Raw genomic sequence first — 12279 nt, forward strand, 5'->3', positions numbered from 1 at the left:
AAAAAAAAGACATAGATATTAGCAAAGTAAGAACATGCCATTTTTTTCACTAGTTATAAGTTTTGGACACTACTGAAGAGATTTCCCTTAATGGTTACCCTGCAAACAGCTGGGATATTCATTTTGAGCGGTCCTTAAGGAAATACCTCTCTGTGGTCTGAGAGTCTTAACAGCACGGCTCTTACAAACACATACTTAAGCGGAGCTTAGGAGTGACATGCTTTGCATAACACAGATTAATATCACAGTTCAAGAAATACTGCAGTAGTGCATTGTGGTGCTTTATTAGTGTTAGACATGCAATATTTATTTAATGAACAGAAATTAAAATATTAAGATAACATTTTAATCAAATTAAAGGAGCTGAAGTTGCAATAATGAAACAAAAAATAAAGTTTTTCATGCATTCGAAGTTTATAGTTCTCACATGTGCATATAGTTGCGATTCTGTACCATTATTAAATGTAGACAAACTACCATTGATTGCACGAGACGAAATCAACCCTTAAGTTATAAGCAATGTTCGTATCTTTTACAGACTTCCTATATAACCTGGATCTTCAGCTTTTTATAGTACATTGTAATACAAGACATCTGGAAGCTTCTAAGATGAATAGGAATGGCTCTACCATTTGTAACATACAGTGGCTTCTTCAACATACAAATTATAGAAGATAAAGCAAATGCCCACCACGCTTTAGAAGACCATGACTTTTTCAACAGAAACAAATCTCAAAACCCTTCATGAACAGATTAAAGTGCTACCTATTGCATATTAAATACTTCCAGTGACTGTATCTACATTTAGAAGTTATAAATCCCTGAAAAATAGGGTTTCAAACCGAAAGTGCTAACAGACCCTTAAATCTAGCATCATCAACACAGCAGCGCTATAATCCTTCACCATGTACTTCAAAGAGAGGAAGTTAGTCAACATGCTTTAAATATCACCATTTTAAGCCCACAGCTAACGCCTCTATCACAGCTACAACAGTAATGGATACATAAAGAGCAAAAAAGCATGAGCTTACTTTACATATTTGATGTAGGACAATAATTTCTCTTTAAAGCTGGAAGTGGAAATAAACCTCCAGTGCAGCAGTAAACATATTAAGACAGCAGTTCTGTTTCTTGTAAGATGCGTCTAAGAAAGGGCATCCTGTGCAGAAAGAAATGCAGACCGGTACCTAACGAGCATGACTTTCATTAGGTCCCCAAATCACGAAACCTTTCCAAATGCAAGGCAACATTTTCACAGCTGGAAAATTACAAATAATTCTTGATACAGAGCCAACAGCAACAAATGTAGTTATGTATAATCTAGGGAGAATGCTACATTCATTAGTAGATGGAAAACCAAGCTAAACATAAAATACAGCAGCAAGAGGTAACATATAAATATTAAACATCCTTCTTGAATGGCAGAAAGGTTTAAATTTTTTACTTACAACATTAAAGTATGGCCTTAATATTTTTTTTTAAAGCAAGTAAAGTACATGGCTATGAGCAGAGGATACGTTTCAAAGGATCATTTCAAAGGATCATTTTAAAGTATCGTGTGTGCATGGATAAACTCTTACACGAATTTTTGAGAGAAAAAAATAAAAAAAAAATGTGGAGATGTCCAAAATTTTCATCCATGTGTTTTAAAGGGCAAGACAGACTGATCGTAAGTGGCAAGTTATTGTGGTTTTAAAATGATCTGCAAAAAAGTTTATAATTTTATCCTGTGGGAGAAACAGAGTTTCTTTGTTTTCAACATATGAATCACTTCATATGAAATGCTTTCATTTGAAAGCTGCATAGTTCAAAAAATACACAAGGTGAAGATACTTTCCAAAAATAATCTCAAAATATAGAAAAATGTTAAAATTTTCATTCTAAGCAGAAAATGACATGCATGTAAATTTTCCAAAATTACTCCAAAAGCAGCCTATACCTTTAGCTAGGAGAATTCTATAAAAATAATTTCACAGTTGTAAGTGTCCTGTTCTGCCTCTCTCAGTAGCTTTACCTTTTCCTAAATTGCATTTGTTGTTCTCCCCTTTCTTGATAAACTGTTAGAAACAAAAGGTGCTTTTATTCACTTACAGATCAGATAAAGACTAGATAGCACATTCAAAGCTTCACTGAATTTCTTCACTAATGCACAAAAATTGATCTTTTCGCTACCTTTAATCTGCTTATCGTTCTTGGTATGCAAATATGTCAAATGATCTGCTTTTAGTCAATTATGCAGTTTGATATTCTACATTTACATTCTAAAAGAAGTGATTTCAGAGGTGCTAAATATAGTTGAGTTTAATTTTAATAATTATAAGTTGGCTTGCAAGTGAAAAGTCATTGGAGCATACTCTCTGGTTAGTTTACTTCAGTTAAACCCCATTGGTGTGTATGATTTAATCATTGCAGATACCACAGATGGCCTCATACCAGTTAGTTTGAAAACGACTGTGGAATTCAAAACAATTGCACAACACTTCCCCATTAACAATATAAGAAAACCACTTGCTTCGGCCAAACATTTGAAAATGTTTAAGAACTTTTATGGAAATACTGAGTAACTGAAATACATCTTGGTGTAATTAGGAAATTAAAATCTAATTGAGTGCAAAACCTAACTTCCAATAGTAAACGTACCATAACTTAGTACATAACCTTTGGCACTTCGAATATATTACAACAAATTTACAGTCATTTAGATCTTAAGTGGGTCAAAAGAACATTCATGTGGTTTATGAGGTACCGAAGGCGATAAATCCTTAGGTCGGTTGTCAAAAGAGAGACTACCTGATGAAGCGGGCCCGTTTCTGTGCTAGAAATGTCTAAATGCAGAGCACTACAATTAGGCAGGGCTTGAATCACTCAGCCCCATCCAGGCACAACCACCTACGCTAAAGGGATCCCAGTGCTGGGCTGGGAACACTCAAACTGCACAAATTTTAGGGACATAGCGCTAGGGGGATGGGAGGTAGTTCCTAAAAAAAGAAGAAAATAAAAAGAAGGAAGAAAGAAGAAAAGAAGAAAAAGCAAAAAAGTAGTAAAATAAATCTGAGCACTGTACAGAGAAATGTTTTTTTCTAATAAGAATAATTCTGTACTGTCACACAATAATAACATTGTCAAAAGCATTCAGATAGAACTTTTTCAGATCAATTAATTATCCAAGATATTATTTTTTTTAGATTTAAAAATAAAAATGTATTTAGATCTTTTACAACAACAACAACAAAAAATATGAATTTAATATCAAGCTTTTTTCCTTCTCAGCAACAGCCATTACATGGTGCTGTAAGAAAAAAATAGACCATGCATAGAAAAAGAAGAGGAGGAAAAGACAGTAATTTTTCTTAAATCCAAATCTAAAATATTCTCTGTATTTTTTTTAATACCATCTTCCTGTTTCACAGCAACAGACAATCCAATTGAGACTCGTATAAAGGAAATTAAATCTATTTATGTTAATATTGTCAGGATTCTTCTCCTACAGTACCTTCCCATTATAAATTCACTATATTTTGCCAATTTATTGAATAACAGATACCTTCTTCATATGTCATTCTACAAACAATTATTAAATGACCAGGAAGACATTTACTACATTCTTCTTTCACTTGCCTCAATGAAAACTGACTTACAAGGAATACAGATTTTTTTTCTAATGAAAAGCCTTTCTAAGTACTCTATATGTGTTTAAGCAACATACCCTATTTCTAAAGGCATATACTTTGTTGTCATAAGATTTAAAAAACCTGACAGATATATATAATGTAAAACTCAACCTTAAATTAAGTCAGTTCTATATTTTTTGAATTATCATGTCTATTTAAGTCAGCCTGTTCATTTCTCCTACATTTTCACTGTAGTAGACTTTGACTGAACAAGGTATTCATATCTTTATTCCATACTTTTCTCCAGTCCTACCTCCGACTTTATTAACACTGTTCAAAGTACTTTAACATATGAAAAGGCATGCGATAACTTCATTCAAAAAGATCCTCAAACCAACCTTATGGCATGAGCTCACTACCAAAGTTCAATCATTAAACACAAAATTCAGCATTTAAGTGTAAAATAACTGATTCCAGCATGTGCCATTACTGAAGTGGCATGGTATTTTTTTACATTGTTATACAAAAAGCACATTGTATAGAATACAGCATTTACTCTGCAAAGATTGTGCATCACTGTTTTCCTCTAGTATGTATAGAACGAACTACATTCCATTGCAACAAACCACACTTAGGTTTAGTAAAGCGACTGCACTGGCTTGAAAACAGTGGTCTTGAGGGCATGCTGTAATACCAGAATCGATATATTTGCAGAATACCAATAATCATCCAAGAAAACATTCATAACAGCACAGATTTCCCAACTGAAACTGCCACATGGTGAACACTAAGCTATTATATAAACTGCATGGACATATTTAATGTGTATTATTTACTGTACTGTAAGTATTCTGTACCTAAAGGTGGTTTCAAAAAGAAAAAAAAAAAGTTACTTAGGAAATCTAACAGAATATTACTTTTGGCAGTCCCTGATAGTGTTCAGAGTAAAAAACAAACAAAAACAACCCACGCCATTGTCCTGTCCTCCCTGACTCCTGGAATTTCTTAGGAGACAAGGAATGGAGAGAAGTCAAAATGTTGAAGCGTGACTTCCTTTCATTAACGTATTCATCAGAAAGTACCATCAAGCGTCACTGTCTTAACTTTTGGAAAATTTGCCAGCTTTTCGAGAAGGTTCATATGGCACTCTGAGAATACTAGGGGTTTCTTCCATCACTCGTACAAGAAGATTATCAATGTAATCCTCAAGTTCACGAATATGAGTGTCCTTCTTCTTAAGTTGCTCTTTATGCTTCACCAGCTCCTGCAAAACCTCTTCGTAAGTAAGATTACGGTATCCTGCAGTGGCGTCGAAAGGATTTCCATCCTACAGATAAGTTGAAAAAAAACCATCAGATTTTATTAAATAGCTGAGTGCTCTGAACAAGTTGATGGGTTATCGCTTTTCATGTCTCTCATGACAGAAGCAACGTCTCTTAGACAACATACCCCCACTTGCTCTAGAGCTTCTCCCTCCAATACCCCCACTGGAGCAGAAAAAACTGGAGAGAGGTTGCTCGGTTTAATTTCCCACATTGTCATCTTGGAAAAAAAATATTGTTCTCAGAGAGATGTATACACAATTAATGACCATATGAGCAGTAACCACAACAACAGCCAGCAGGTCCACTTTGGGAAACTGACTGTGTGGTAACCTTAATTATAGCAGAACAAGAGAAAGCCCTGAGAGTTCAGGTTCTACTGTAACTTTCCTGAGTTCTCGCCTTTTGAGCATATCTAAGCAAAACATTTACTTAGCTTTAAATAACATCAGCCCTCATCTGTCTTTCATATTCTATTTTCAGTCGTCAGTGGTTCTCCAGGCCTTGGCCTCTGAATCATATAATAAAACTTTCAATTTTGAATTTCAGGTGAAAAAGCTGCATCTTATTTGCTCCACAGCACTTAAGACAGAAATATTCACTACTAAAAGATCTTGCTTGTTTGCTCTAAAGCAGGAGGGGCCCAGAATTAAGCAGTAGAGAAAACAGAATTGTTTCTGTAATGATTTCTGATGACTCAGTAAGTACAAGTATTAACAGAGATGGACAAATTAGTCCCCTTGACAAAGGGCAATGTGCAATCCATAATACTATAAACTCGAACATCTCATTGCACGTCAAGAAGAATCAGCTGTGACCTTAACTAACCAGATTATTAAATATTTGGCAATATAGAATGGAGGAAAAGATTGTGAGAGGAGTTGGTTTATAAAAGTATTACCACTGTTAGACATGCAAAGCAGGAAGTTTTATCTGATTCAGAAATGGATACATTTAAAAGATATGGAACCTCTAACAAAATAAAATAGGTTATTCTAAGCTCTCAAATCCTGCGCCTCTAACAGGGCAGAAGACGACCACAAGAAAGCTTTTGTTTACAGTAGAAACTTATCATTAAAAATGATAAAGCTTGCACAGCGAGGAAGCACAGCACATAATAACGTCATATTCATTCCTTTTCATTCCTTTTCTTTCCATACAGCTCCATATTTACACATTGGCATATGCTGAATAATTAAAATATGCAGGTGGCCGAAGTTTTCAAATAAACCTAATTAAAAGTGATGGGGCACTGCAAATAGGCTGAAGTACGACAGATCAATCAGCCTCTCTCCATCAATTATATTCTAATAGTACATCTTGAAAATATGTGCTTTTAAGGGTTTCTCACTACATTTGAGATATTTAATGTCAACGTTTACGTATGTGTATTCAGTATTTTGAACTATATTATCAAGTTATAATATTGTAAGTGATCAATAACTCCCACTTTATTACAATGCCTAATGATGAAATTTATAAATTGGTTAGTAATAACTTCACTTTGTGGACATTATATTCTTCTACAAGAAGGAAGTAAAATTTTCTCTTTATAGTGCTAATGTTTTGTACACTTTGGAAAAGACACCAGTAACACTACCATGTCTAAAATATAGGGTTTTCCTAATTTTCTGATTTGGCAAAGGAACAGGAATTAAGATGCAATGATGTCTTTAATTATTACATAAAGTTTACTGGAAGATTGTGTGCAATACATATGCTTTAAAGATGTTCTGTCATACACATGCTCTATAGATCTTTGGGAGGAATAACCTATCACATTAATTACACAAAATCCTAGTTAAAGGTTGTTAGTACTTAGAAATAAGTATTGTTAAAGTTAAGATCATTTTAAATGTCCAGTTTGAGCAAGGAAGTGATACTTAGATGTATAAGGAACAATTATATCTTTACAAAACAGGTACTAAAATTTTAATACAAAACCTTAACCTTATAGTGAATTAAGAAAAAAAGGTTTTAAATAATAAGCTATGCAAAGAACGATTGTCTCAGCCACAAAATACTATTGGGGTACACACTGACAGCCAGAGGAAATGGAATTAGATAAAACGAAGGTCTGGCAATCTCTGATCATCTCTTTATTGTTCTAATGAGGAATTCTGCTCTGGGAATATCATCTAAGCTACTTTCACATCTTTTGTCCTACTTACTTCATCTTCCTTTCAGTTCTTAATTAGGCCTTAAAGAGCTCACGCTGCCCTTTCAACTGGCTACTGCTCCCATTTAAACACTGCTTTCAGAGACAGGTGTTGGCACCAGAGCAGAAGACATACAAACATAATTACTAAATGTGATGCACAAGGAAGAAATATAATAACTTGGTGAGGGCTATTATTGCAGAACCTAATAATAAATTACTTCAAACACCTTAGGAAGCAATCTTGAACATTAAAAAAAAAAAATTCAAATGGTTTCATTCAAAACTATGGTTGAGATATAGTTTCTTCTCCTCCTAATTTGTATTTCGTATTAAATGAGCACCACCTCATAATCCTACAACTGACATTTAGGATAGCTGGTATTCCAAAAGAAAAATCATCAAGGATTTCTTTTATCACCTTTAAATCCTTTAAATAAAACAATTCACATCTTATTTCTTAAAAGAATTAAACTGATGCTTTCACCAGCAATAAATTACATGATTTGCGGTAGTACATTTGCAAGCACATAGAAACTGTAATTATGGTTACTTTACAGACAATAGCTGCTAAGTTAAATCAATTTTTTTGATGTCGCTTTTTGTCAGAGATTAAGTAACCGCCTGGTAGAATTCAGTTTACTATCTGATCAAAGACAGCCTTCATATACTCTGACATCTCCCACCAGTTACTTACATTATAAAAACTTGGGCATTTACAATAACATCAAATGTTATTACAAGTCATTTACATAAACCAGCAAAAACCAAACAGTACAAAGTCCTATTTGCTTGTGAAAATTGTTTTCTATATATTTTAAAGATTGAAAACAAACCCACTTTTAAAGATTTCATCTATTTACAGAATAAATTCCAGTAAGACCACATTTTCCTTCAAACAAAGACACCGCATAGGAAATCTGTGGATTTTTTTGGTCTTAGTACACAATTTATTCTAAGAACTTTTAGAGTCAAAATAGTATTTTGAATAATAACTGCTAGTATTTCTGTTTTTAATGTTTTCTAAGAGGCTGCTCATTTATTATTTGTATCATTAATCCTATCATACATCAGTTCATTATTTCCATTCTGATTTACCATGTAAAGACTGTCCTCAAGTCTTCAACTATAGTGACAGGAAACTCCTGTTAGGTCAATTAACACATCACTGCCTAATGCAGAGTTCCTCACCTGACTAGTACTTCTCTAGAGCCATTTTAAATACCCCAAAGCAAGAGTCTTCCTTTTACTTTCTGCACAAAGATCTAATTTTTCCCTTCTTCTCTACATCATCATACCAGAAGTATACTACATATTGAGTGTAAAACTCTTCTTTGTTTCCAAATTTATATTAAGCCTGTAATTTTCTAATTAGATCTAGATATTTCAAAAGAATAACAAAAAAACCCCAACGTTCCCTTATAAGAGGTTAAACAAGAATAATAGTTTATATTAATTCAAGCACCAATTAGTCGGCATTTACCAACGGCAACACTTCGTAACTCACCATTGTTTTCCTGAGGTCCTCAATGCCAGAAGGATTCATATTAAAACTGTGGGAAAAAAACCAAACCCAAATATTAGCAGTGCATATTTATCTGACCAAAACATCAACTAGAAAACACTACTGAATTAGGTATATAGCTATAAAATATTTAATATTTTTTTTTTTGATCTGTTGAACTTATGAAAAGTAGGAAAATATTCAAAGTTAATGAAAATTTTCATATATTCTTTGTTGTTTTGTTTTGTTTTTGGTTTTTTTTTGTATTTTTCATATGCTTTTTGTGATAAAATTTGAGTAATTAAGAAATGCAAGGAAGGATATTACAGATTGGGCTTCTCTATCTCTTCTCTTATCTCGCGTTTCTGAGCAAAAAGAGATACTTTAAACGAAGTATTCTGGAAACAGGTCCCTGGGACGATTGTTAAAAAACAAAACCAAACCCCCGTAGATTAACATGTATTCCCAGCTTTCAAGGCAGCTTCTAGAGGAGAAAGGTCCTTTAGAAATTCCAGTGAGATCACCAGTTAAGTTGGAGCTGAAAAGCCACACTCTATCAGCAACATTTGTTTCGTACTTAAAATTGAGTGAATACTCCATTATTTTCTAAACCTAGTGATTATCCCACATATTGAAAAAGCAAAGCTATTTCATGATGTTGTTGTGTTGAGACTTTTTTCTTCCTCAACTGCAAAAGTGCAGTCGATATTGATAAAAGCAGCCAGGCCTAAGAAACAGTCCACTGACCTCTCAGGTCGATGCAATTATTAGCAAATAACTTAAAAAAAATCAGTGCTGCTACGTTCTTATGTCCTTGCTACAGCAAGTTTGGGGAGAAAACTAACTCTCTGAAAACATGTTCAGAATTCGGGATGTGGCTCACAAATATTATTTACTTGGTAGCATCATAGCAGACATCATTCTGTCACATCCCAGAATCTACTATTTCAGCCGGATTGCACGTACCGGCTGTCAAGGGTGACGTTTGCTGACTGAGAATAATACAAAAAAGTAACAAAAATATGTCTGCACTTTTTTTTTTAATTTATTTTAAAGGTAGCTCAAAGTAAGGAACAAGTATTTTGTGACAGTTTATCACTTTGTTATCTGAATTTATAAGCCATGTATTTCATGGTGTAAAAGTGGAAGGGACGTAATTTACAAAGGTAAACTACGTAAAATGTAAAACCTGATTTTTTTCTGCAAAAAAGCCAACTGTTTACATTACAATTTTTTTTTTTTTACGTTACAATTTTTTCTTCTATACATTATTTTTCATTTCCAAAGTAGGCAGGCTTTTGCTCATACAGAAATCCCATGAACCATCTGCTGGACCGAGGATATTAGATAAAGATTGGATTACACAAACAGTCACAACTGGAAATCAAGAGGTGTCTGACGAATCAAATTCTGGCTAATTCCCATTATACCTGTTTGTAACAGTGATCCGCAGCAGTCTGCCTAGTTTGCTGGAGACCGGTTCTGAATGAGGGGCCTCTTTCATCGGGTATTGTCTAAAAAGCCAAAGGCAGGAACCCTCCCTCTCAGCCTGCCTTTTAGTTACACACTGATGTGTCAAACACATGATGAACTTGCTTCATTCATGGCTGCCTTTTGTGATCCGAGTACAAAAAAAATGAGTTAACTGAACTGGATCGAATTAGCTTGGTGAAAACCAAGAATGTCTCTATTTAACGAAGTGTGGCGTTAATTTGGGATATCTTTCTTTTGGGACTGTTTCCTCATGTTAGACAAGATATAGAATAATACGGCCTGACTGCTCAACTGAGTGACTTTCTGAAAGGTTAAAAAAGCAAGATCTTTCATTGCCTTGAGTGACTTTATAGTTTCTGCGAAATAAGTTCTGCGACCCTTTTTCATAGCAGCAGCTTAAAAGACAAGCAGCAGTTCTGACTACGTAAAGTTACGCTTGAAAATTAGAAATATAAATCACTAGCAGTAGGGACTAATTTTTATTTTTTTTTTTGCAGCTAAAAAACCTGCAATCATTTCCATAACATTGCGGACATTGTAACTGCAATTACAAAAGAGCACGTCTGCGTATTTCACGTGAAGCAACTTGAATACACTTGCAAAAAATGAAAAGCTATTAGACAGAATAGACCCTAATAAAACCCCAAACTCCACGAATACTCTTAACTCATATTTTAAAAGAGATATGCGGAAAATCTACTGCTTCTCAAGGAAGAAACAGGTGCTGAGAATGCATATAACATTGTTTAAATCGGGTTGTCTGCTAAGTGAGGCGGGAGCCCCGCAGGGTTTCCTGCCAGCGCTTCCAGCCCGAGGTGAGCGTGAGCAGACGCAGGCTCTCACCGCCGGACACATAATTCACTGTCCGAGGACCAAGTAATACCGCGAAAAATGCTGTAAAATTATGAATGCGTACAGTTGGGGGAGTTGCATGCTTGGTGTAGTGAAATCCATGAAAGCGTTTATTTTTTTAATTTAAATTTCATCACAATAATAGACCCCTAAAGCTACCATTTCACTTGGTTACTGCTAATAGCCTACAGAAAACACACCTCCAGGACCCCAGCCCACACGCTGTACAACCATCACAAGCCTCCTTCAAACAGCCATTTTCAGGACTTCCTAAGAGCATTCTGAAATCACTGATCTAAGCAATTATAAAAAATAATGTCTTTTTTTTTTTTTTTTCTGTGTTACAATCACAGTTCATAGCAATAATGCTTGTTATAGTCCCATCTCTGTTTTTTTTTCCCCAGGGTTTGACAAATTGGCAGGGAACTTTTGCTATGGAAGCAGGAAAAAGCTACGTTCACAGCTTGGGGAAAAAAGTTCTTCTAGCTTTGTTCTGAGTACAGTTTTCTGTGAACTGCGATTATAAAAAAAAAGTGCATTGTAGGATTCTATAATTATTGTTTCTCAACAATTATGCCCAAAATAAATTTGCTCAGTTTACAAGTGAAATGATGATTCTTTTCTAACGAATGGACTTTCTGCCAGCTCACCCTGAGAACTGAAGTCAAACGGGGTTTCTCTGACAGTGTGTAACTCCCAGGTGTTACATCCAACGCCTCCTCACTGGACACAACTTCCAACCTACACAAACTGGCTGGACTACTCCTCTTTCTGCTCACTGAAAAGACCTCATTTAACTTCTTGCTCCTGTGTCATAGAATCATAGAATGGTTTGGGTTGGAAGGGACCTTAAAGATCATCCAGTTCCAACCCCCCTGCCATGGGCAGGGACACCTCCCACCAGACCAGGTTGCTCAGAGCCCCATCCAGCCTGGTCTTGAACATTTCCAGGGATGGGGCATCCACAGCTTCTCTGGGCAACCTGTTCCAGTGTCTCACCACCCTCACAGTGAAGAATTTCTTCCTAATATCTCATCTAAATCTCCCCTCTTTCAGTTTAGAACTGTTATGCCTTGTCCCATTGCTAGACTCCCTCATAAAGAGTCCCTCAATCATATCAAGGAATTAAGTAATTTTCTCCCTCTTCCACTTACCCAGACAGGACCACAAGCCCCCCGCTCCACCACTGTGCAGTCTCATGTGCCTCAAGGTGATGTCCCAGGTCCCACAATGATTTTTAACATTTTGCCTCTTACAGCTAATAAACTTTCATTCACTCCAATCACCTTCAAGAAAATTAGGAAGCAGTAAAAGGGACTTCTTCAGTCCAGCACAGCA

The 12279-nt window shown here is 35.2% G+C and overlaps 1 protein-coding gene across 1 annotated transcript in view; it reads right to left on the minus strand.

Annotated features, from left to right (window-relative positions):
• Positions 1-264: 264 nt before the first annotated feature.
• Positions 265-12279, minus strand: part of RAB11FIP2 (RAB11 family interacting protein 2) — a 34169-nt gene continuing 22154 nt past the window's right edge. Inside the window, exons 4-5 of the mRNA XM_074158931.1 lie at positions 8599-8644; positions 265-4938 (exon numbers count right to left, since the gene is read on the minus strand). Coding sequence (XP_074015032.1) covers positions 4711-4938; positions 8599-8644 — 274 coding nt within the window. The 3' untranslated portion in view covers positions 265-4710. The remainder of the gene's footprint in view (positions 4939-8598; positions 8645-12279) is intronic.

This window comes from Numenius arquata, chromosome 15, assembly GCF_964106895.1.
Source record: "Numenius arquata chromosome 15, bNumArq3.hap1.1, whole genome shotgun sequence".
In the NCBI taxonomy this organism is placed as follows: Eukaryota; Metazoa; Chordata; class Aves; order Charadriiformes; family Scolopacidae; genus Numenius; species Numenius arquata.